Genomic DNA, 25867 nt, shown 5'->3' on the forward strand with positions numbered 1-25867 from the left:
CCTCTGAGTTGTTTTAAGATGAGCCAGTCTCAAAGCAGAGCATACAGCCTAGAGTTAAATTAAATGCTGGCTGCAAGCTGAATTAGCAAATGGGATCTGGGCAAAACTCTAGAGGGGAAAATTAGGATTATTTTATGCCATCAAGCAGACAACCTGTGGTTAAAGTACCAAAACATACTGTCATGCTGAGAAACAGCATTTATGGGGTACTGCAGTTGCCTTTGTAAGCTCTCAAGTAATCTGTGTGGTAGAGATAGGAGTGGGGTCAGTGAGCCCACAGAAGACGTAACAGTCAGAAAGAATTTCTGGTACTTCTGTCTCTTAGTACTTCTCTCTCTGTCATGCATTTCCAAGAGCATTAGCTGATTGATATTTTTTAGGTCTGGGGCTTTTTTCCACTGGAAAATGCACAGTTGCCAGCACATGAAGCCTTCTGTTCTTCACGTAACATTAAGTGCTCCCTGGGGGCTGTTCATGTAGGAGTCCTCTGCTAAAGATTTGCCTCAGGAGTCTGAGGCAAATATACAAGAAGAGCACATATTTTTATTTTAGAGTCATCACACTGGTTGGTGTTCACTCACATTCTGCTTCATTAACTGTTTCTCATTTGTTTCCTTCTCTTGCCAGCTCACTTAAACCAGATCCCTGGTGTACCCCCATGAAAGCCTTTACCATTTTCAGGCAGAAGACAGATGGCCTCATGCACTATTCCCCCTCTCTGCAATGTACAAATTTTATCTGGGATAGTTCTTTCAAATGTTACCAAAATACTAAATGCACTCTTTCCTTTCAAATAAAACATGCATAACTACTTGGTTTATACTGCATGCAGAAAATTCTTGATCCTAGAGAGGAAGAAACTTGACATGGGAGTATGGACACAGCTGGAGATGTCATTAATGGGCAGCAATAATCTGTTAAGGACTTTGTGTCTTTCCCCACTAAATCTAAGCCTGTGCTGTGTATTTGCATATTCTTGCAGTCTGACCTAGGACGGGTGATAATAGGCACAATTAATCCCAAGCAAGTGGTAAAAGGAGTCTAGAAGCTCTTAGGTGTTGATGGATAATGTAATTAAATGTGTAATCTAATGTAATAAAGGGGCTTCCAGCTGATCTTCTTCTTGGGGAGGGCCCAAAGCTTGTTCTGATAGACAGCATGATCAGTTGTGGGTTTCTTCATCTCCGTGTGGGATCATTTCAGACAGGATAATGGTGTGTTATATGGCAAACCCTCAACTGTGGTGTTGGACAAACTTGGACGATATGTGGAAGCTATGTGCATTATCTAGATGTTAGCAGTCATGTGATGCTTTTATGATTTCTTCTTCCTACATTGCTTGTGTATGTGCACAAATAGGAATGCACGTTGTCATCTTTACATGAATTTGGGGAAACTGGTACTTGAAGCGAGCAACAAATCCCCTATTCTTTATTACTTAATTATCTGGCCGTAAGGCCCAGCATTCAGCAGTTCAAGCAAATAACAGAGATGTGAATTATTCATTACAGGAGAATGAAAGATTCTAGCTGTTCCAGTCTCCTCTTTTTGACAGCTCTATCAAGCACGAGAGACAAAGATATTGGCACTATAACAGCATGCAGAGATGGGGTCATTGACCCAACCTGTCCCTACTGTTTGGTTTGCTTTTTTTCTTTTAAAACATGGTGGGAGCAGTGATATGTATTGCTCAGCTATCAGCTTTTTCATGGTGGAAAGAATGTTTGTGTCTACTGTTGTTGTATTTCCATTTGTTACTTTCTGGTGTGCACTTTTTTTGTCAAATGTGTCAGCTGTACAATAAAGTATTTTAATCCTGTAAGTGACCAAGGGTATTGTGTAGATAAGCATTTCCCTACTTTCCTGTTGGTTCTATTTTATGAGTCATTTAGCCAAGCCCATTTGAAAGCAGAAAGTGAAATCCTCATCCAAAGGAAGGCAAAGCTTCCACTGGTCTATGATAATGTCTGGTGTTTCATCATTTAAAGATAAGTATCTGTAAAAATACGGCCATTTGCAAATTTGGACATTCTCTGATGGAGGCACTCAGTACTTCCCATGCAGGTAATGGCTCTTCATGGATGATGACATTTCTATAGCAAGTTTTAATTGCCAGTGAATGCCAGCAGAGGAAGTTGTGGATAAACAGCTTTTTAAAGGATCAGCGCTCCAACTGTAACACTCTGGGATTTTAAGCAGGATGAATACCTTATTTCAGATTACTCACAGAAGGAAGCAACTATGTGTTCATTTTATTTCACTACAAGAACCTGACAATCCACTGTCTGTAAAAATACACTTCACTTCTCTGTATTTGTATCATGAGCCTGCCAAGCTTCTCCTTCATCTGTTTGATTTCTCAGGCTTCAAGGAAATAAGAAGGGTCAGCAAAGCCTTTTAGCTGCAGCCTTTTGGCTTTGTCCTGCTTCCTTCTAAAGCCAAATGATCCAGAAATCGACCTGAAACATAGTTAAGTGATGTGAAATTTAGACATGCTAGCAAATTGTCAGTAGGAGAAGATGCTGAGTTTCAAATCATCCTGCTGCCTGGGAGACTGCAAAATTAATTAGCTTGACACGAAATTTTAAGGAGGAGCCACTGAGGCAATCCACTGGAAGGAGGAAAGAAGGATGTTTCTTTGGAAGCAGTGACATTGGCAGTTTGACACCTCCTGTTCTGAAGTGTCTGCCAAGCCCTTGAAAAAATAAATCTGTCTATTAATGTCAGTGTGGCACCATCCAGTTCAGCAGACTGGGACCAGTAGTAAGGGCTACTACACACATGCACTAATGGCCACATCCCACATAGAATCTGCCATGTTCAAGGAGCCCATTACACCTAATAAATATCTTGATTGTTATTGACTGTTCAACTCACATTAAAAAACCTTTTATGGTAGTCTTCCTTTGGAGAAAAAAAAAAAAGTCAAAACAAATCACGAAGATTTGTGGGCCATTTAAAAATCTATAGGGCATGAAATTGATACTGTGTGAGAAAGAGAGAAAGGAATTCCCTCATTAGGTCTTGCACATTAGTACAATGGCTGTTACTGTAGTTTAATCTGAGGTTTTGTGATATTTCCTCATAACTCATTTGTACCAGGCATGCACATGGAATAATACACTAAAATCCTGATATTTCTTTTAATCATATTTTCTTAATGTCTTTACTTTTTTTTTTTTTTTAAATCCATATGTACTGTCTAAGCAAGGGATAGTTAAAGTGAGTAGCTGAATTAAATACCCTGAACTGAAACGCTGACTCCCTGCATCCAAATTGTGATGTATAACATAAAGGCTCTCAAGAGAATTACAAGGGCAGAATTACATTTTTATTCTGTTCTTGATGAACTTAATGGTACCCAACACTGAGGCTGCCTCTGTGGCAGCAGCTGAGGCTGATGTGCCAGTGTTCCTTGTGATGGAGTAGATTGGACTAGAACTTTGCTGCTCAGGGTTATTAGTTTGTACAGCTGTTCCCCTCCTCTGCATCTCAGGAAAGTTACTTTAATATTCCAAGTGTTGGAAAAGGGTCAGAGCACAGAGCATTAAACTCTCAGTTATTTTTTTCCCTTCTGCACTCCAGATTGTCTTCAGTCTTTGCTCTGATGAGACTTCGAGTGGATGAAAATTTTGAGTTAAGCTTTCTGTCAGCATTTGTATCCTGGAAAGTGCTGTGACATCAGCTGGAAAATGATCTTGCCCAAATTATAAATGCAAATTCAGTATTCATGTCAGACAAACACATTTTCTCTGAACAGATTTTAATGTTTGACTATGGCAAAATCAAGCTAAACTCATTTTCCAGTTCAGTGTCAGCCCAAATATCACAGGGGCATATTGCAAACCCTATGAAGTAGGGAAAGGAATCAGAAAGGAGCAGAGATATGAGATATGTCCTCACTGAGAGTCTTTCTTACTGAGCACCTTGCTCCAGCCTCTTCTGGAAGTGTAGAAGACCTCTTTGTAGTGAAGTATTAGAATGGAAATTTACTGATTAAAAGCAAATAGAAATATATTCTGAAGAGAAGCAGTGGAATGGATAAATTGTGCTGTAATAAAATTTATGTTTTTCTCAACCTCATAGCAAATTTATATAAATGGAAATATTTAATCTCTCTAAGGTCAATTGTGCTGTTCCTAATTGTCATTTTTCTGTAAGGATCTCATTTGGAACTGAAAAGTATTTGGGGCAATGCCTGCAGATATGTCTAGAGATAGACCAGACAAGTTGACTCTGGAAATACAATATAATATATATTCCCTGAAAGACAGTAAACCCCAGTTTCCAATTCCATTGTTACTTTGTGTTTAAATTATTCACCTTTACTAATACATAGGATTCCTTTTTATTATAACTCTTGTTTTATCTTTGTTCTAATAAAAAAAAATAACATGTACATCAGGAACCCTGAATAATTCAGACTTCATAACTCAGGGAGCTTACTCTTTTCCAAGGCAGTTCTTGCCTAGGTGTTCCAGCAATCAAGCAATTCTCTTATGAACAGTTGTTCCTCTGTTGTAGAAGTCAATTTTAGTTGCCATGCTGAGTGCAAGGTTACAGAGTTTGCTGTTGTATTGCCTGAGGCAGCTTCAGCTCTTTCTCTGTAGGAAAAGGACAAAACAACATTTTAGTTATTCCACAGTTACTAGGAAAAGGAACTGTTCAAACTTTAATTCTTCATAAAAGATCTTCTTTCAGAATTGTTTTAGCTAAATATTGGCAAGAGAAAAAGCATTTCTTCTCTGTCAGATGAGATCTTCATCAATGCATTTTTTTTGAGAAACATAGCATATTTTAATTAAACTATAAATTCCTTGAAAGCCTTCTAAACATTGGGTTTGTGTGTTTAAAAATTATTATCACTTATCAAAAGACCTATCAAGATGCTCTGCAATGCATTAATGAGACAAGAATTGTTGCATTTTTCAGAGAGCTACATAAAGACAACTTTGATTAGCAGCAGCTCTCTAGAGGTGATCTTTTGTTGTTAAAAATTAAATTTGGGATCTCAAAACCAAGATAGGAACTTCAGGTTGTGTGAATTAAATATTGGATTATGAGATGCCAGCAACTAAATTGTAGCAAGAAAAAAAAAATGTAGAAAGAACCTAATCTTGGGGTTTTTTTCCTTCTTTACATGAATTCTGCAGTGTGGTACAAGTCCTGTGACTTCATCTTTTTGTTGCTGTCATTCCACTCAACACTTCTAAACTGCAATGCTAATGCCATTCCTTGTGACCACTTTCTGTCTTCCAGCCCATTTGACAATCTGCTTTTTCCACTCCTGAGGTTAACTGCTAATTTTACCCTTTCATCTCATTCTGTGCAGAAAAGTCACTGATCTCCTACTGTTTAGAGACTCCCAGTCTCAAAATTTCTACCTTTAACACAATTCCAGCAATTACTGATCAATTCCAGCAGAGTGGAGTTAATTTTTACAAAATGATTTTGTAATTTAGGAATTTTCACCTTTATTTGTTTCACACTAGAGCTTCTCTGTTGCACTTTGGAGTGAGGAATGGCATCAGACACTAGTTTTCCCAGAACTTGTTTCTCTTAAACTCATGCTTGAAGAAGGAATTCTCTATGCTGTATTTATATTCACTGTACTTTAGAACCAGGCAGGCTGGGTGTTTGTCCTTTCATTTATTTCCCATTTAAACCTCTTCTAGATATCAATTATATGACTAATTGATTATCCATAGAGAAGCTTCATCTTTTCCTGCTTAGGTAATTCCTCTCAGAAGCAATGAAAATTCCATTAGGCAACAATCTATTACGCCAGTCAGCCCCAGCCAATTTCCACTTCTGATGTGTTTCCTTTCTCTAGATTAAGTACAAGCCATGTGCAGCAGCAGCAGCAGCAGCACTCATCATTCAGGGTATTTTTGATTATGTCTCATGGCTAAAATCCCTATAACTTAATGATTCTTGTGAGAACAAATTTTCTACCTGTAAACATACAATTCTGTGATTTTTTCATTTCATCCCTAATCCAGAGGTGTTCACAGAACACTGCCCATCTGCAAGGTTTTCCACAGTGGTATCACCTTGGCAGGAGGTGCTTTCACATCACAGGAACTGAAACTGCTGTTTTCATAATGAAATCACTCTTTCAAGTGCCTTTTATTTCAGTATTTGTTTTGCTCAGTGCGCACTAAAACTAATGTAATATGGAAATAAATCTTCTGTTGGTGAAAAAGATGAAGTGTTTTTCCCATGTTTCCATGGAGACAATCAGGCTGCCATAAATGCACATTAAATGGCTCTTAGTTCTGCAGAGTTTGGCTGTTCTGAAACTATTCCCTTACAAGTCATTCTCAGGCTCCTTTGCTTGTGTTCTGTGATGCTTTCCAAGAGTTCCAGGCTGATTTCTAGACAATGAGTTTTGCTATCTCCATTTTAAATGCTGGAAAAGGTATTGAGGCACAGGGTGACAAACTCATTTATCCCAAGGGATAAACAAAGCAGTGATAGAACAAGACAGTGTAAGGGTGTCCTTTCCTTGCTGCCCCATTGACTAGGACAGCCACTGCCTGTGCACTAAGGTTCTAAGAACACTCAGAAAAAGTGCCAATTTGGAAATTCTTCCCTGACATATTTGTTTTAAAGAATGTTATCAGTGTTCTAGCTTATTCATTAAGTAGAAAATCACAGAAGCACAGAATGTTTTGGGATGGAAGGGACCTTAGAGATCATCCAGTTCAAGTTCCCTGCCATATGCAGGGACACCTTCCTCTACACCAGCTTGCTCCAAGCCCCATCCACCCTGGCCTTGAACATTTCCTGGGACAAGCTTATAAACTTTATATGCAATAGATGATAATGTTTGCAGCCAAATTCTGTTTCATTTATCCTGGAAAATAAGCTCAGGAACTTAATGGGAAAAGTAGAGTTTTTCTCATTTCCAGAGCAGAATGTCTTTGCTCGTTTCACATTTAAATACAGGCATGTGGAGATAGCAGCAGCCAGGCTGGGAACTGCTGTAGCTGCAACAACATTGACATTCAGTCGACAAATAGAGCAACCTCGTCAGCCTTTCAGAGAATTCATACCCAGAATTTTTATTGCTTGCTTAGCTCTCTACAATGCTGTGTTCGAAAAGAGTTGTAATTATGCATACTGAAATACTGATTTGTAAAACCAGTTTGGTCCTTATTTTTTACTATTTGCTGATGGAATCAGTATTAACAGTGATGCAGTTTTTCTTCTGCATTACCTCTAAAAATAAGCACTAAAAGATATACATGTTGTTCATGTTTTGAAATCAGATTTAATGACAAAATATCTATTGAATAATAATATGTGATTGGTTAAATATTCTCTGTGAAAAATACAGAGGAGTTCTACATTGTTTCAAATTTTTTCTAGTCATAGTTCACAGTATTAAACGTCATTATAGCTTTTAATCAGAGATGGAAAAGAGTTCAGTATCTTATGAATTAGCTATTTGAATTAAATCATAGCAAATTTTTACCCATTATATTACTACTTCAGTTAAAGTATAAATTCCAACAACGTTGGGAGTATTATAGAAATGTTTCACAACACGCAGTGCAAATTTTCTCTGAGCACATTAAAATATATATTTGTATTAATCTGTAATGGGAATTGTATATTTTTAATTATACATGAATAATTTCAAATATTATTTTCACAAGAATGCATAACCTGGTTTGTTTTCATTGGCCTTGGAGTAAAATAATTTGTATTAAATTAAATCCCACTAAATAAATTATCATTCACTCCAGTGTAACAGAAAGCAGAAATAATCTAAGTCAGTTCACAGGAAAAATTATATTTAGTATTTCAAACTTACCATAGAATTGTTAAGTCTAAGAATTCAGAAATCTCAAAGTTAAATTAAATATACTTTCTCCTTTTTAATTTATTTATGATGATATAGAGTCTTTTGTATGGTTTTGACATTATTAAACCTTTCTAGTATTTATTTTCAGTATTTTCCTAGCAGCAAAGAGAATAAAATCTTTCAGGCATTTGGAAAGAAGCAGAGTTCTGTTCTGGCACTGGGATCTGGAGGTTTAAGAGGATCAGAGGATGTCACAGGACCCAGTTCCATGACAGATATGCAAAATGCAGCCTCAGCTTCTTACAAAAATTAAATCTGACTGAGAATCCTTTGGCAAGGTGATACCAGCCAGCCTGATCTACCAGTGCAGAGCTCCCAGGCTGTCTCTCTCTTTTCCTCACACTCGTTTGCCAGGAAATTGAAGGTGGAAGTCTGAGGGAGGGTGTTCCACTCTGGATGAGGGCTGGCAGGGCTTGGAGCACCCCGGGACACCAGGTCAGCACCAGTGGCTCTCTCAAAGGATCTCCCAGTGCCTGTCCCAATGGCTGTCCCAAGGGCTCTCCCAATGATCCTCACCCTCTTTATTCTGTGGTTCTGTTACTGGAACGCTCTTCCCAGAGAGGCGTAGAATTACCATCTCTGGATGTGTTTAAAGAAAGGCTGGACAAGGCACTTGGTGCTATATCTCAGATTCTGAGTTGAGGTGTTAGCACATAGGTTGGACTCGATGATCTAGAGGTCTCTTCCAACCTAATTTTTCTGTGATTCTGTGATCTCCCAATGGCTCTCTCCCAGTGGCTCTCTCTCCTGATGGCTCTCCCAAAGGCTCTCCCAATGTCTCTTTCCCAATGGCTCTCTCCTGATGGCTCTCCCAGCCTGCTGGGGCATAGCAGGGAAAGGCCAGAGTGCTGGAGATCCCTGGAGAGCCTGGGGACAGGGACTGTGTCCTCCGTGTGTTGGTGAGAGGCCGCAGAGCTGAGCAGTGGAAGGAAAAGGTCACCTTTAGCTCTGCTCCTGTCCTCAGGGCCTCTCACTGGACCCTTCCTGCAAGGACTACAGAACTGGGCCCTTCCTGCAAGTCAGACACAGAGGGTTCAGCATTTCCTCCGGTTCCACCAGCTGAAGATTAGAGCAGTGTTTTGAAGCTCTCATTTCCATCCCAGGAAGTTTGAAGCTGGACCACCTGAGGGTTTTGGGGACTCTAAACCAGAAGCTGTAGAGCTGCTGTCGTTAAACATATGCCAAAGCCCTCTGAGTCCTAGAGAATGTGGTGATTTTTATCCCCACTACTTCCTGGAATTAATAATTGAATGTAACATCTGATCAATATGTTTCTGTCAGGGTTTTTATAAAGTGTTTTGCCTTCAGTGGGATATGCAGAAACACACCCTCGGTACACATGCAAGCACAAATTATCCCACAGTGGAATTGCCTGGAGCTGAGGGAACATCGTGGCTCTGCTGCAGGATTGCACTGCATTGCACTGACGGGACTGAGCCATCCTTGCATGTTGGGGAAACCTTTGCCTTGGGGGCAGGAGGGTTGTTTGTGAAACAGCACCTGCGCTGAGGGCTGTGGTTGCTTATCACACCCACCAGTGGAAGCACATTTCCTAACTTCCAGTCCTGTCCTATTTCTCTTTTCTTCGCCTTTATTTTTTTTTTTCCACTGAATTGGATTTCTGTGTATTCGTCAGAAAATTTAATTTAAATACCAAGGGTTCTTATCCTTTTCTTCAGAAAGGAAATCTGCAGAGTCCTTTGAAGCATCTCCTGCCTTGGATGGCCCTCAGCAATGTCAAAAGCAATTATATGTCAGTTATAAAAAGCGATTTTTAAAGTGTCTGTAAAAATTAAAATAGATGTTTCAGTGCACTGTATCAGCATCTTCAGCCACTCAGATGTTAGAGTGCTCCAAAACAAAGCTGTACAAAAATACTATACAGGGATGGAGCAAATGCTGACAGTTTGAGATGTTATTGCCTAACTGCCTTGGGAAATTCCATTTATTGAAAATAATTCACATACATGTTTGAAACATTCGGTAATTAATTTTCAGCTGAATTGATTTCTGTATCCAAACTGCTTTGAGGAAGAGAGAGAAACTTAAATATCAGAGCTGGTGGTTGGAAGACATGTTCTCTCCTAAATTTGGGGGTGGGCTAACACAAATTTTCTCCCTAATGAAGCTGAATGAGTTATGCAAAGATTTGCAGAAGCAGAATAAAACCATTGGTGTTATTTACATTTATATGGTGGGAGGGTCTTGTAATCTGTTGTTAAATAATACTTTGTAAGACCAGAATTATTAACAGTATCAACTCTGAGAATAAATGTTACACTTGGCTTTAACAAAGAATAAGGTCTTCTGAATGGCCATAAAGCCTGAAATTCTGTGGAGGGCTTCCTGGGACATTTGTCCATTCAAGGGGGATGGGGTAGTCCCATTGCACCTGCATGGAGCCCCAGTGACAGTCTGACCCCAGCACATGGATTGGCTCAAGGTTGCCACTAGAGCACTGGAAACTTACCATGCTTTCACAGAGAAGTGCTCTTTAAGTTAATATGTATTACCATGTTCACCTTAAAAAAAATAACATAAATTCATCATAAAGCTGATGAAGCTCTGACTCTGATGTGAAGGCTGTGGTGTACTTCAAATAACCAAAATGTTAAAGCTAAAGCTGGTCTTAGCCTGCATGTGTTGGAAACATGTCCTTTCCCTAGCAAAAATCAAGGGCAGCTTGTAGGAATTTTTATTAACATGTTTCAGCTGGCTTGATAGCTCCTTCACATTTGCTCTATGATGGTTTTCATGGAAGCAGAGTAAAATTCCTCCAAGGCACTACTCAGCTGCTCAGTCACTTTCTCTTTGGTCATCACTGCACTGGAAGTGGACCCTTGATGCTGATTTGAAACCTTCCCTTCTAGATCTGCAGGTTGACATTAGATGCCATTTGAGCTTCATGCTGAGAGGGCAGGAAGAGTCAGAGTCTTCTGTCCCCTGCCTGCCCAGACCTGTTCATTCAGAGCTTTTCCCATTCCTGCCCTTCCTTTCCCTGCCCAATTCCTGACCCCTACAGCCAGAACTGTGCTTTCCTTCCTCTGCCTGCTTGTGAAGTAACGCTGGAATCAAGTAACACATGATGATATTGAAATGCACACATATAATGTAATGCATCATTAATTGACTTAGTTTTATTATCGATCTTTTTTCTATTAAAATGCACACTAGGATCTTTGCATTGAAGACAGCAGGTCCCGTTTTCAATTTCATCATACCTCTCCAGCAGATGTTCTTTCCTTGTATAGCCAGAACAGTTCCAAGGGGATTGCATAAAAGCAACTACTCTTGACATTGCATTATGCAGAAGTATTTTGTCATTGAGTGATCATAGTATTTATTGGCAGGCAATTTTAAATACAAACCCCCCAATATTTACATAACACCATCTCTTTTTATTGTGCAGCTCATTTCAGCTTCACTAAACAGCTACATTTTGAAAATACTCTCTTCCCCTAAGGAATGGTCATAAAAACAGAATCAAGCTCATAAATCTTGTTGTGAACTAGTGTACAGTTTCTGCAGGATTATACATCCATTGCTGTGAGACACTGAAAGTATTTATTTGTTATCACCCTTTTAAAGTCAAATGTGTGAAAAGCAAATTGGCTCTGTTGTGATTAACACAGTGACCCACTGGCACAACATATGGAACTACATCCTTACAGAGCAACTTCCCCATCTACTGCCATTGACTGAACTAAGATTTTCCTGCAAGTCATAAGTCTTTTTTTTTTTTTATTGTAGTAATAAATAAAAACATGAAATGTAATAGAAAAGTATCTCAAACACTGTTGGTAGGTCTTTGTCCAACACTGCTTCCCCAACTACTGCCATTGACTGAACTAAGATTTTCCTGCAAGTCATAAGTCTTTTTTTTTTTTTTTATTGTGGTAATAAATAAAAACGTGAAATGTAATAGAAAAGTATCTCAAACACTGTTGGTAGGTCTTTGTCCAACACTGATTTATATTGCAAATCCACAGCTCTGGTGAATGGTGCAAGGAGGGGAAAGTATGTTCAGTCCATAGGTGAAAATTCTCTGGTCTGCTGTGTGGAGCTGGGACAGAAAGAGGTTTGGGATGCAGTTGGTGTTTGTAGACCTTTTGGTATTGGAAAGCAATGTCACCTTATCATTAGGAGATTTTTAGGAAGCTGATGTAATCCTGCAATCCCTGGTGTTTATCATCTCCCAATTACTTTGGTCTCTCTCTGAGATTACCATAGAAGATTTCATGAGCCAAGATTAAATTTTTCTAATTTCCTACATTTTTCCAAGATAAAAATCTTCTGAAAATGATTATACTTAGATGTCCAGTACTGTACTTCAGGCAGCTGTCTCCTGGGGTGGATCCTTCCCTTGGAGACCCAGTATCCATGGGAAATTCTCAGAACAGGAAACCATGGAGCCTGGGTTCAAAAAATTATAGGGAGGATGACTGAAGTGGGTTTTCATCAAAGAATTTTTGTCAAAGTGAAACATTTCATTCCAGTACTGGCTGGACACATATCTCCCTACATAGACGTTTAGTGAATGCTCAGCCACTCTAAAGTGAGATTAATTACTCATATCAGTTTCACCTTCAGACTCAGCCTAAAACAAAAGCAGGAAAATATTCACATCTCAAAGCCAGGCTTAAGGTATTTTTGTTATTACTGTGCAGCCAGAGCTGAGTGCAGACTCCCTGACACAGAGAAGGGATGGCTGTAGTTTTCCTTTCAAGCTGATAAAGTAATATCTTCTTGTCACTTTATTTATTTATTTGTACTTTTAGCTCTTCATTTTCAAAGAGTTCATACTCATTGCTTTAGGACAAAAAACTGTAATGACAAATATGGTTGTTATGTTTCATCTTATTCCCAAGGGTGTGTTCTTCTTCCAATGATGAGCATCTGCTCCTAGACATGTAGAAATCTGATTAACAAAGCATGATCTTTGATTAGCATATTTCAGAAATTGTTTCTTATTACAAGCTCTCCTTAGGGCTTGTGTTGCCTAGCAGTAGAACAACCTTCCAAATGTATTTAACATGTTGAGGAACTTTGCAGACATATAAATCCCTGCTTTGAACTTTTATGTTCATATGGATCATGTATTCTGCATAAGTTGGGGGAAAAAAATCTCCAGAAATAACAATCCACATCATGGGGGTTTTGCTGTCTTCTGACAAAGTCCATACTTTGGCTTGTATTTAACAAACGACTGTTTTGAACTGCATGTAAGGGCTGTTTGTAATGAATAATACATGATACTTCTGTTACATGTTCCATTTAAGGGTTTTCATGGGGTTTTCCGCCACTGGCCCTTTATATTAGGGAGGCTTTTGATGACATGGGTATTGAAACTAATGACAATGAGATTGAATGCCTGTGGGTGAGAATTGAGGGGAAGGACAACAAGTCTGATATCCTACTGGGAGTCTGTTACTGTCCACCCAACCAGGAAGAGGAGTGGACAGCTCTACAAGCAGCAGGAGAATGTTTCAGGATCATCAGCCCTTGTTCTTGTAGGTGACTTTAGGTCTTCCACCACTGGCCCTTTATATTTGGGAGGCTTTTGATGCCATGGATGTTGAAATTAATGACAATGAGATTGAATGTCTGTGGGTGAGAGGGGAAGGCCAACAAGTCTGATATCCTCCTGGGAGTCTGTTACTGTCCACCCAACCAGGAAGAGGAGTGGACAGCTCTACAAGCAGCAGGAGAATGTTTCAGGATCATCAGCCCTTGTTCTTGTAGGTGACTTTAACTTACCAGACATCTGCTGGGAACTTCATAGAGCAGAAAAGTGGCAGTCCAGGAAGTTTTTAGAGTGTGTGGAGGACAAATTTTTGTCACAGCTGGTGTGTGAGCCCACCAGCCGCCAGTCCCAGTGAGGGATTATGTTGGACCTTGTTGTTTGCAAATAGAGATGGGCTGGTGGGGGATGTGGTGGTTGGAGGCCACTTGGGGCACAGTGATCATGAAAGGGAACTTCATAGAGCAGAAAAGAGGCAGTCCAGGAAGATTTTAGAGTGTGTGGAGGACAACTATTTGTCACAGCTGGTGCATGAGCCCACCAGTCCCAGTGAAGGACTATGTTGGACCTTGTTGTTTGCAAATAGAGATGGGCTGGTGGGGGATGTGGTGGTTGGAGGCCACTTGGGGCACAGTGATCATGAAATTATAGAGTTCTCGATACTTGGTGAAACTTGGATTTATTGTCAGTGTTATTATTGTTCTCAGATTTTAGAAGCAATTCACCAGGGTATAGAAAGTTGAGGCTTGATTTGTAAGGAAATAATGGCTAGGATTGCCAACCACAGGTTTTCCCATTGCTTTCCTTCCTGATGATTATTCAACAGTGTTTTTTTCTTTTAGGATAGACAAATTTTAAATTGGAAAATATTGAAAGTTGTGTTCCTTTTACCGGTAATGCATAGTGTGGTGCTATTTCAGAACTGCATGCATTTTTATTGCCTTGGAAGACCTAAATAGCTCCTGGAATGGATTCGCCAATTAGAGTAAATTTTACTGTGAAAAAATGCTAAGTATTGTGATGTCTCATAGACCATGTGGGCCTAAATTTTGCTATTTGTTCATGCCAAACTAGTATTGACTTTCCAGGCTAAAGCTACATCCCCACTCCTCAGGTCTTGGCTGGTAGAACACTGAGCACAAGGCCTGGCTGTGCTCACCAGCAGCCCAGTGCTCCTGGCAGCTCTTAGCCCTGGGCTCCCAGCCAGTTTGCACAGTGATTTTTGTTGATGCAGCATTTTGCATCAAGGATGTGTCACCAGCAGAGCAAGCAATGTGCATGGGCTCCAGCAGCAGAGCAGGGCCAGCTGCAAGTGAGCAAAAGTTCTGGTCATTAAATTTGTGTGTGGATATGACCTTTGAGCTACCTCAGCCACTGAAACGGTGGTGTGGTGACCCTGCACACTCCAAATGGTGCTCCCTCATTAAAGGCTTTGCAGAAGGAGGGTGTTTCACTGGTTTGCAGCTTAAGAATATCCAGGTAGACAGCCAGCTCAGGAAACTGTGGATTGCCATTTAAATCCCTGTCAAAGATCTGCCCCAGTCCCTTACTCAGTCTCCAGTGAGAGTGAAGTAAGAGGATTAAGAAGGTGTCTCTCACTGTTTGTGTTCTGGGAATGTAAAGGGCAGGGAATCAGATACTTCTCATCTGTCTCGCTTAAAAAAGACACCAAAAGGCAGAAGGAAAACATCCCTAAAGAGCCTTGACAGCCTTTGGTCTTTCCAGTGGGACAGACCCTGTCTCCTCAAACACTGCCTATGTATTTTCCTAATGACAACGCATTGAATGTTGCTGCCTTATTGTTTACTGTGTAGGAAACAGATGGTCTTTTCTCCTTCCTTGTTCACTTCACCTCTTCTATCAGTTTTAATGGTTTAAAAGAAAAAGCTTTTAGCACTTTTGCTTTGTTTTTTACGATTTCCCCCTGTCTTGCACCAAAGGCATTCCAGTAAATACATATGCACTAGTGAAGCTTAATTGCCCATCACAAATGTGTAATGGGTGTTAATGTGGCAGGAGCTTGTAGCTGTGGCTGTTTAACCCAGCACAGAACAGCTGCAGCACTTCAGACCCGAAGGAAAAAAGAAGAATCCTCTGTTTGTTGGAAATATATTTGCTCTCAGAGAAATCTGGTACATAGCAAACTGAAACTTCTTCTACTTCAAATAGTCTCCCTTGAAAGTTTCTCTGATTATTCAGTAGAAATTGGAAATGCTTATATTAAAGGGCACGTAAGAGCTTTATACCATCCTCCAAATGAAACCAAGAGTTGCCCATTTCCAAGAATGGACCAAGATGTGAGGAGATATGGAAGAGGGAAAATGGGATTTAAAGACATTGAAGAGGAACAGAAGTCAAATCCATGGCAACAGAATGTCCAAAAAGAGCTTCTCTAAAAATCACTTCTCAAACAAAAGTGAAATTTCTCTGTGTGACTGGTATGGCAGAGAATTTCCTTCTGACATGTTCACATAACCATAGTTTGAATACTTATAATTCATTTTGGCAGAAAATGTCTTATTACTGATTTTTAGAAACCTTCTTTTGTAGAAGAATGAATTTAGACAGATACCTTTCAAATGGGACAAGAGCCTGGACATGTTTGCTCTGAGATGGCAACTCATCATGTTGTCTGATCCCAACTCTGACAGCACTGCTGGTGGTGCAGGTTGTTGTATGAGAGCCAGGATTATTTTGTTGTAGCTTTTCTACTCAAGCATTTTAAATACAGGGGATGCTTAGCTGTAAAAATTAAAAATAATCTCTAAAATATTACGCGTGTTTTACAGCAGCTGTGAAATTAAATTTATTAGCACTCTGCATTATGTCAGTTATTAGTTAGCTTCTAAAATACCGGTCATTTTGTTATTTGAGTATATTTTATTCAAACATAGCTTTTCTGTGAAATAAACAGCGTGATACAGATTGTTAAACCAGAACTTCATCCCAAACTCTCGTGTCTAATATTAATGTGAACACCAGTTAGATCACTGTTCAGTAACGAGCCTTTAGGCTCTCCAGCTATTTTTCTGTGTAAACTTCTCTACTTCCCATGCAGTCTGAAAACAGCAGCGCATGCTATAAAATGTCAAAGTATTTGTTCACTCACATGTGGGAGTGCTCTTTCTAACCAGTTGTCATCTGCCTGCTGGGAGAGACCTCTGCATGCATTTCTCACTTTCTTTTTTTAATGTTTGATTTTTATAGCCCTTGATCCATCCAAAGATCCCTGCCTGAAGGTGAAGTGCAGCCCACACAAAGTGTGTGTCACCCACGACTACGAGACCGCGATTTGCGTGAGCCGCAAGCAGCTGGTGCACAGGTGAGCAACCTTCCCCTTCCTCCAGGCTTGTGTGTCTGCCACAGACATCCAGAGAGGGAGAATACATCAAGAGAGAAAACTCCAAAATTAATATTAAAACCCCCATCATTTTACAACATTCTTTTTAATTTTAATTTCAGTTAAAAAAAAAAAGACGTTTTATATTTCTAACTGAGGCTATTTAAAAAAGATGACCCAGAACATGCTGCATCCTGTGCTGGGAATTGTAGAATTCTCTCCAAGTTCTAGGAGGGATGTTCTCCCCCCAGAGAACAGTAATTATGCATATTTTAAAAACTGAAAACATAAAATATGAAAACACTGTGCCAGAAATATCTACAGTTCTGGTAACTTAATTAGAGGTAATTAACAGGAGATTAATAAAGATTTTTTTTAAAAAATGTATCAAACATCTGCTTAAATTTGCTAAAGAGCTGAAAAATATTGGTGGATTTTGTAGAGCAACTCCTTCTCATAACTAGAGAAATCTCCAGATCAGATTGCTGAATGACTGAATTAAGAGCAAATGAACGAGCTAATATTCTACAAGGCCAGGATGTTCAAATTAGACCATGGAACTTCACAGAGAGAAGCCACAAATAGCAGAAAAGTCTACTGATTATGGGTTGAGATATGTTACAACCAAGAACTGAGACATTTATAAACAAATGTTGAGAAAAAAACCCTAAATTTACCCTATTTTGGAAGGAGAACTAGTAGAAGGAGTAGGGAAACTACAGTTTAGTATCTCCAGAGGATGAGTCAAGAGCCAGAATTAAGCTGGAGAAATCAGCCCCTCCACCTGCCTGCAGATATATAACAGAATAAATCATGGGCTGCTGTAATGAGCAACTCTGAATGCTTGGTCTGCACTTTATGGAGAATACATTGTCTTGCTTTCATTATGTTTGAATGATAAATCTGGGGATTGCTCTTCAGTTTCTCTCTCTGTTTAGTACGGAAGAAAAAATTTGCCTGTAACACAACTCAGGTCCCCAAATGTTGTTGTCAGCCAATATTGTAGTTCAGCAACTGTTTAGGCCAAACTAAATTCAGGATGATCTGATTCCCATGTACTGCATCTCATCTCACTGTCACCTGGTTGAGGAAACTAATCCTGTACGAAAAATTAGTCTTTGATTGATAATCCAAAGTTAATGGTGTAGTGTGCAGTGTGTTCAGTATTTAGCTTTCAGTATGGAATGCTCCCTGGAAGGAAGTTAGGACACTTCTATGTGCAGTGCTTACACTCTAATGATATTTTTGGCATTATGTAGCTTATATTTTCTAGGATGGAAATCCATTTGAGGATGGATTGAGACCTGGTTTAAATCCTTGCATTATATAGTAGTCCTTGTGATATACAGACACAGATGTTGAGCCAAATGCTTTCTGAGCTATTTCCAGTATTTAACATCTCCAAGGTAGTCAAAATGTTCAGAAGGATGGTGCAGAGGAACTGAATATCCTTTCTGTGCAGAAAGCAAGCTGTGTTTCATGTGATCTCTCTATGATTCCTCCACTGCCTGCAGCTGTTTCAGCAAACCTTTGAGTAGCACTGTGACTATGGAGATTAATCGAAAAGTATTGAAAACTTACTTTGAAAATTCTCCAAACAATTTCCAGCAAGTTTTGCAATGCTGAAAGAACTACTGCTGATATGTGACAATGGCACATATAACCCCACAGTGGTTTCATTCTCCAGGTACCCATCTATCCTGGCCTCAGGGGGTACACAGGTCAAGGAGGGAAGTAACCAGGGCAAATTTTCTGTTGATTTGAATCAGTGGAGTGACAGCCCCTGAAGGTTTTAATCTTCAGTCCCACAGCATTCTGTTTTTTTCTGTGCCTGAGCTGAATACTGCTGTACATCTGACTCCAGTCATATTAAATACTGTGTTAATCAGGAATAAACACATTAAAAGGGGTGGAGTTACACCTATGTAAAACCAGCAAAAATCTGAATATATTAGTGTGGGCACATGTAGTAACAATTACCAAATAACACGGTGCTGTTGTGATTGTTTTGCACATCCATGATGCTTTTTGGATGTGCTCAGGAGGATTTTCCATTTCATGCATCATTATCAACTTGCTGCAGTGGCTTTACACAGGATGTTGGCTCAGCAAAAAGTAATCGAGAGCAACACCTTTGTTATTGCTGAGCCTCCCAGACAGAGCTGTGCTGGTTTGTGTCCCCCAGTGCCTGCCTGGCTGGAGAGCTGTGGTTTTCCAGGCACAGTGTGCTGCAAACTCTGAAATCACCAGTGACAGCATGATGCCATTCCCATTTCATTTCCTTTCTGCTGGAATGCCTGCTTTTTAAACCACTGCAGGAGCTCAGTAGCAGTGTAGAAATTGAGTTGCATGGAAATGTGTTATTTAAGCTACTCAGACCCTGCCCCAGGGCAGTCTGATCTCCTGTGCAGCATCTGCAACTTCCTCCTTCTCTCCCCTGCACAGTCACCTCATGAGCAGCCCTGGGTCTTGAATTGTGGAATGGTTTGGGTTGGAAGGGGCCTTAAAGATCATCTAATTCCAACCCTCTGCCCTTTGGATCTACTGATACAATCAGTTGGTTCCGCAATTAACCTTGCTGTGTTTGTAGATTTTTTTTTTCAGTCTCTTGTTCCTTTTCATACTGATTCTGAAAATAATTGGTTTTCATTTGGTTATTATGTACAATTCAGGGAAAAGGGCATAGCCCAAAGGGAACTTTGCAAAATAGCATCATTTGGATTCATTTTGGCATATTTATCCATGTTAATTGTTTGTGTTTTATTTGTCTGTATTTTCTTGAAGAGCCTATCACGAGCAGAAAGATGGGAGAACCCAGACAATAACAGGGGAAAACCACTGGGTATTTAATTATATTTTTCTCTTTCTCCATGGGCATTAACCAACTAATTTTTCTAGTAAGCTGTTAGTACTTCAGAAGTTAAGGCAGAAGATGTCTGAGAGGTACTTCAAACAGATAATAGAGTTTTGTCAGCACATCCTGTCAGCACATAGTGTTTACAGTACAAATTGGACAGTTCATTTAGAGAAAAGGCAAGACTGAGTTGTAATTGAAGAGTGTGAAAAAGATAAATTTGGAGGTACTTTCTTACATGCTTAACAGTCCTTGTACTAGTGATAGAATCTTATGAAATCTTTTTGAGTGGATTAAAACCCCTTTCAATTTGGAAATCTATGAGGAAAAGTCTTTATTGGTTTGGTTTTGCATGAAAGGCAGTAGTTAATGTCTCTCAAAGTTGTCTCATGCATTCTCAGTCCCATAATACTTTAAGCCATTTGTGTCTGCTGGTGCTGACAGTGCAATGGATGGGAAGGAAAGATGCCACTCTTGGGCTCTTTTCAAAAGAACAGAATGAGAAGAGAGGATTGATGTGAAAATAATGGCCATATTAACATGTCCAGGGTTTACAGCTTTGTTCAGTCCATTTGACCAGCAACGACCAATTAGTTCATCCCTGCAATGGAAGTCACTCACAAAGATAATCACACTGCTTCTCTGCTTCTCTGCTGTGTCTTAGAAATCCAGCTATTTACTCACTATTTCTCCAGGACTTTTAAGGATAATGCTGCTGACTAAAGAGTCTACTACTGAGTTTTTCACTTTTTTTTTAAAGATCTGGACAAGTTCCCAGATAAAACATCTGTTCTTCTAAATTACACGTCAAAACCTCAGTCCAACCAACATGGCAGTGTTGGCAATTACCCTCACCCACAAGGAGCAGACAAATCTCCCTCTCTTTCTTTACAAATCCTGCAGCTGATACACCATTTCTGGTTAGGAAGGACCCTGTTCCAAACAAGTGAAGTAAAACATCCCCATATGTGAAATAGAGCATTTTTGTAGCATTGCTCTGGTTTGCCAGTGAATGCTTTAAATTGTATCCAAAAGGGGGAGGCAAAGCAATCACTGCCAGGACATCAGTGACCCACCTGCTTTGGAGAACTGCTGGGAGCATTGCAGAAAAATCTCTGACCACAGCAAATGCACTTTCAGGGATTTACTGAAAAGTTGTGCACATCAGCAAGGGTTTGAAACAGTGCTATTCCTCAATGTCTATGATTACATCAACAATCACCTTTTAAAAGGTACTAAAATAGGGCCTATAAACCCAACCCTGTTGCTTTGCTGTTCTCTCTGACTTGTGTTTTTTCTTGTTTGCCACACTGCTGATGCTAATGAGGGCTTGGCACAACACCAAGGGCTCTCCTGGGGGTTACAGCTTCCTGTGCAAAACCCCGCTCCCACATTCCCAGTGCCCTGACTGATGCCATGGAGGGCTTGGTCCTCAGCTCATTTAATTCTGCCTGATTTATGTGGTAATGTTTATCAAAGCCTGAGAGGTGAGAAATCCACAGGAGAACCAAACTTGGGTGATGATTAATTATCTTTGGATCAACTGATAGCAGCAGTTGGTTCCCCAGTTAACCTTGCTGTGTTTGTAGCTCTTTTCTATTCTCTTCTTCCTTTTAACACTGATTCAGAAAATAATTGCTGTTCATTTGTGTATTATGTACATTTCAGGAGAAAAAGCATAGCTCAAAGGGTACTTTACATTAATCCTAGAATCACAGAATATGCTGAGTTGGAAGGGACTCATCAAGAACATTGGATGCAATTCCCAGCCCTGCACAGGGCACCCCAAGAATCCCACCACGAGCCTAAGAGAATTGTCCCAATACTCCTTGACCTCTGTCAGGCTTGATGCTGTGACCACTTCCCTGGGGAGCCTGTTCCAGTGCCCAAACTTCTCCTGATATCCAACCTAAACCTCTAAATATCATAATTATTTTCTGCATCTTCAGTGGTCTTGGTGAATTCTGGGATGAATTCACAGTTATGAGTTATTTTTGCTGCAGATTTATTAATGAGCATCAAATGAATTATTTGCTGATTAATGTTTTCAGAATTAAGGGAAGAAAACTGCACAGTTTAGAGTGAAATAAAATCTTTTGACCATTGTTTTATTATAAAAGAAAGCCATTTCAAATAGGTTGGATTTTTTCCCAAGTAACAATACAACAATATTTACACATATCTGCAAACTGATTTGAACTCTCTAAATCTGACTTTTTCTAGGGAAAAAAAAACCAAAAAAACAAAGAAAAGGAATGTTTTTGTGAAAAAAAATTAATCTACCTCTAGTGCTGAGTATTGATTAATCTACTGGCATAGATTTTTGCTTCAGAAGAAAGAGCATTGAAATATTTGATTAAACACAAAATCACAAGACCAAAAGATTGCGTTAAGTTTCTTTCAAGCAAAGCTATTGCACTGGAGAAATTGCCAGAATTTAGGCTTATTATTCCCAAGGGTAGCTCTGATAGAATCTTGGAGAGGTACTTTAATCGTCAGTGAAGGAAAGTTCTAGACATGAACAGGACTGAGTAAATGTTTGTTGTTTGGGGTATTTTTTTGTAAGTTGTTAACTCTAGTGCATTACTCTGTAAAGACTGTTATTCTTACTAATACCCAATCCCCCACGGTACATTGCACAGTTTAACTGTGGCTCATGCTGTTTGTCCACAAAGAGAAATGAGAAGCAGGAAAATCAAGGAGAGAGGGGCCTTTGAGGTCACAGCCAAGTGCAGTACATAATGTGATGTGCAAGGGGTGTGTAAGTGATGTGTGCAAATCCTTGGAGGCAATTTGAAAGCCTTTAAAAGTATTTCATCTCCAGATTGCCTGGCAGCAAAGGTACCTCCACTACAGTGCAAGAGCTTGGGGTTTTACAACAGACAAATAACAGACACATGGAAATAAGGAATGTTTGTTTTGTTATGGAGTCCAAGTTGCCTTTTAATAAGACAGAGAGCACATGGTGTGATGTGCCATCAATCTATTAGTGCTCACGGGGACCACTGACTATTAAGAGAGAACAACATATGAGTCTGGCACTATCCTTTATTCCCTATTACAGTTACTTCTAAAATTTTGATTATTAAAATTATGATCTAAGCATGAACTCCCAAAGGTTAATAGCTTTTCCTCCAAGAGAGTCTCCATCAGTAACTGCCCAGGATTCAGTCCAAGGATGCTTGAATATTGGAACAGCACTCGCTGGTGTTAAAAGCAGATATCACTCTACTGAGCAGGGTCATTTGTACACTGTAGGTCTCCCCCTCAAAGTGGTCCATTTCTCAGTTTCATCTCTGCCTACATTAAATTGCTTTTAACTGAAGAGACCGTGTGGAGAGGCTGTGGAGGGACTGGCTTTCATCCCACACATTGATATGAGCTCACTCAGTTCTGAGCCTTCAGTGACGTACTTGCTGCCGGGGGTTTCTGCACAAAATCCAGGTGATTACTTTCTGGAGGAAGCTGACTATGGTGTGTCCTCTCAACAGATGAGAATTCATGTTCCTTTTAGGCTGTTTTCAGCTTTCCCAAGCTCTAGGTATGCTGTTGACTTTGGGGTAATTGAAAACTCAGAGGTAAAAGACCCCTGAACAGTTCACAAACTTACAAAAGATCCTTCCTTGACTTTAAAACAAAGATGACTGCAGTCATCTTTAAATTCATGTTGGATTACTGACTCAAAGCAAAAAGAGCTCAAATTTTACATCATGCATTTTGGTATTTCCATGAATTTCCAAACTTCTACAGAAAAATGTACCCATGAAAAACCACAGTCAGGCAGAGCACAGACATCTCCCATGGGAATTGCACAAGATTGTCACCAATAGCCTGGACTTTCTGCATCCCAAGGCCAGTTAGCCACTCTGCTTGTCTCTCCACAGAGCTGGCTCATGCTCCAGCAGCTTTAGACCTCATTAGAGTAGTGCAAGGTGATGGGCTCTTCCTGGACATGAGTAGTTTTTGAAATATATAGTAATGCACAGCTCTCTTCTAACAGATTTTAGAGTGTGTCCTCATCCCTGTCTGCACTGGCCATGCCAGGAGATGAGGTTGTTCTTGCTGTCAGCAGGGGATTCAGGGTATTTTACTCACAGCCACCAAGCACCAGGCTGCAGGGTGAGCATCTCACTGCTGAGGTCTCTGGCTTTTACCCTGCAGCTCCTGCCTCACCGTGCTCTGCTTTCCCCTGAGGCTGCTGCAAGCACAAAGGAAGCACAGGGGGCATTGAGACAATCTCCTGCTGCTTTGCTCCTTTCAGACCAGTTTCAGAGCACTCACTGAAACCACCTGAGTACTTCTGGGTACCTTTGCTATCATCAGAGCATTTTTATATTGAACAAAATGAGAAAATAACTTCTTTTTTTCTGCACTTTAATTAGCACTTATAAATAATTTTTGCATTTAAAGATACTATTACTGAATGGGTTGAATACCTCTTTGTAATATTCCTGCTCTTAATATTTCTAGTTGTACCCTTTTAGCAGTATATAAAAATGGACTAGAAGTAACTTCTTGGATCATTAAGTCTAATCCCTCTGCAAAAGTATAAAATAAACTTTTTCATAAGCCTATCAAGTTCTGTCTTAAAGGTAATAAGGTTTTTTGCCTCCTGTACTCCATTTGGATGAATCCTGACCATCTGAACCTTTCTTGTTGGAAACTGGCTAATATCTAGCCTGTTTATTCAAATCCAGCTAAAACTTCTGGAGTTTTCCTAAATGGCTCCTCAGTATTTATTTTGAAATAATGACCTTCTATTGTTTTTCTAGATTTGGCAAATGTTCATAGTCTTTTCTTATAAATCAAGCTCTCTTAGAAAGACATTTCTCTTTCTTGTTTCAGTTTTTCTTTGTAGCAGAGATCGTTGGGTTTGGCTGCTGAGATCAGTAAAGAAAGAAACCCAAAATTATCATTTCGTCTTCTTGCTGTTTAAATTATTTTTAGATCTTTGGCTTTGCAGTGACTCTGAGTCATCAGAAAAGATGTTAAGATTTTAAACTTTTTTTTTTTTTTTTAATTAATCCCCTTTTTTAAATGGCCATTCTATCCATGCCTGCTTTAAACCTCTGATGATTCTTCTATCAGCCCTGTTGGAATGTGGAAAAGATGTTAAGATTTTAAACTTTTTTTTTTTTTTTTAATTAATCCCCTTTTTTAAATGGCCATTCTATCCATGCCTGCTTTAAACCTCTGATGATTCTTCTATCAGCCCTGTTGGAATGTGTGCAGCTTGGAAGCCCTTTTTCCAGTTGGGCTTTCACCTGAGCTTTCTGGAGAATAGCTCTGGCCTTGACACTTTGTGATCTCTAAATTGATATATATTGTAAATACATGTGCAGTATGCTGCTTTAAGCACTCTGCATAACATTCTGTATTTGTTTCATCCTTCATAGAAACACACACTAATTACTTTTCTCTGTAATGTAAAACTCCTTTTTTATTAATATTTTTAATTAACACTTTTTATTTAACTTTTTTTTTATTTTTCTAATATTTTTAGAAGGGGGCTGGGGGAAGAGTTTGAAATACATGCCACACCTAGTTTGGTATTACATACAAACTATGTATAAAATGCAGTGTTTACAGCTCTGAGCTCTGACTAATATGTAAGCTAATGTATAATGATGGAAAATTCATGTCTGAAAGTTAGTGTGAATATAATTTTGTGCAGCAGATTTATGGGAAAGACAGTCCAGCAGAAAAAATTAAATATATGAAAGGTAAACCAAGGGCAACATCATGTTTGTTCTTCAGTGGTTTTGCTGTTTCAGTGGGTTCTTTTGGAGACTGCAGAATTGGTCATATATAAACCTCTTGGCATAGCTCTTCTCTGCTTGCTAAGAGCCACCATCCAAAGCTAAGTTAGCATCCAAAAGTTCCTGTTTCCCTCAGGATATCTGGAAGAAGGCAGAGTTAAAAGTTCAGTCACCTCCTCCATGGCATTTCTCTGTTCCTGACTTGGACTGTGAGCTGTTGATAGCATAAGGGATGTTGGCTTTTTTGTTGTTTGTAAAGCTCCTCTTGCTCACTTTAAAGTGAGCAAGAAATGAAAACAGTAATTGGTATAAATGTCATCTGCTTGGCAAATGTCACGAGATTTGCCAACAAATGAATAGTGAACAAATGAATAAAACTGGAAGGGATTCACTGCCTCTGAATCCTCATTCTCTAAGAAGCTGTTAGGCTTTGCATATGGAGTAGCCTCATAATTCTTGGATTTTCAATGCTTTTTCAATCAATCTTCTTACATCACTATCATGAAAATACAAACAGGTT

General features: G+C 39.5%; 1 protein-coding gene across 1 annotated transcript in view; it reads left to right on the forward strand.

The window, feature by feature from the left end:
- SPOCK1 (SPARC (osteonectin), cwcv and kazal like domains proteoglycan 1) overlaps nt 1–25867 on the forward strand; it is a 272406-nt gene that overhangs the window by 138524 nt on the left and 108015 nt on the right. The window contains exon 5 of the mRNA XM_039701668.1: nt 16602–16716. Coding sequence (XP_039557602.1) covers nt 16602–16716 — 115 coding nt within the window. The remainder of the gene's footprint in view (nt 1–16601; nt 16717–25867) is intronic.

Source organism: Passer montanus, unplaced genomic scaffold (genome assembly GCF_014805655.1).
Source record: "Passer montanus isolate IOZ18808 unplaced genomic scaffold, ASM1480565v1 scaffold15, whole genome shotgun sequence".
In the NCBI taxonomy this organism is placed as follows: Eukaryota; Metazoa; Chordata; class Aves; order Passeriformes; family Passeridae; genus Passer; species Passer montanus.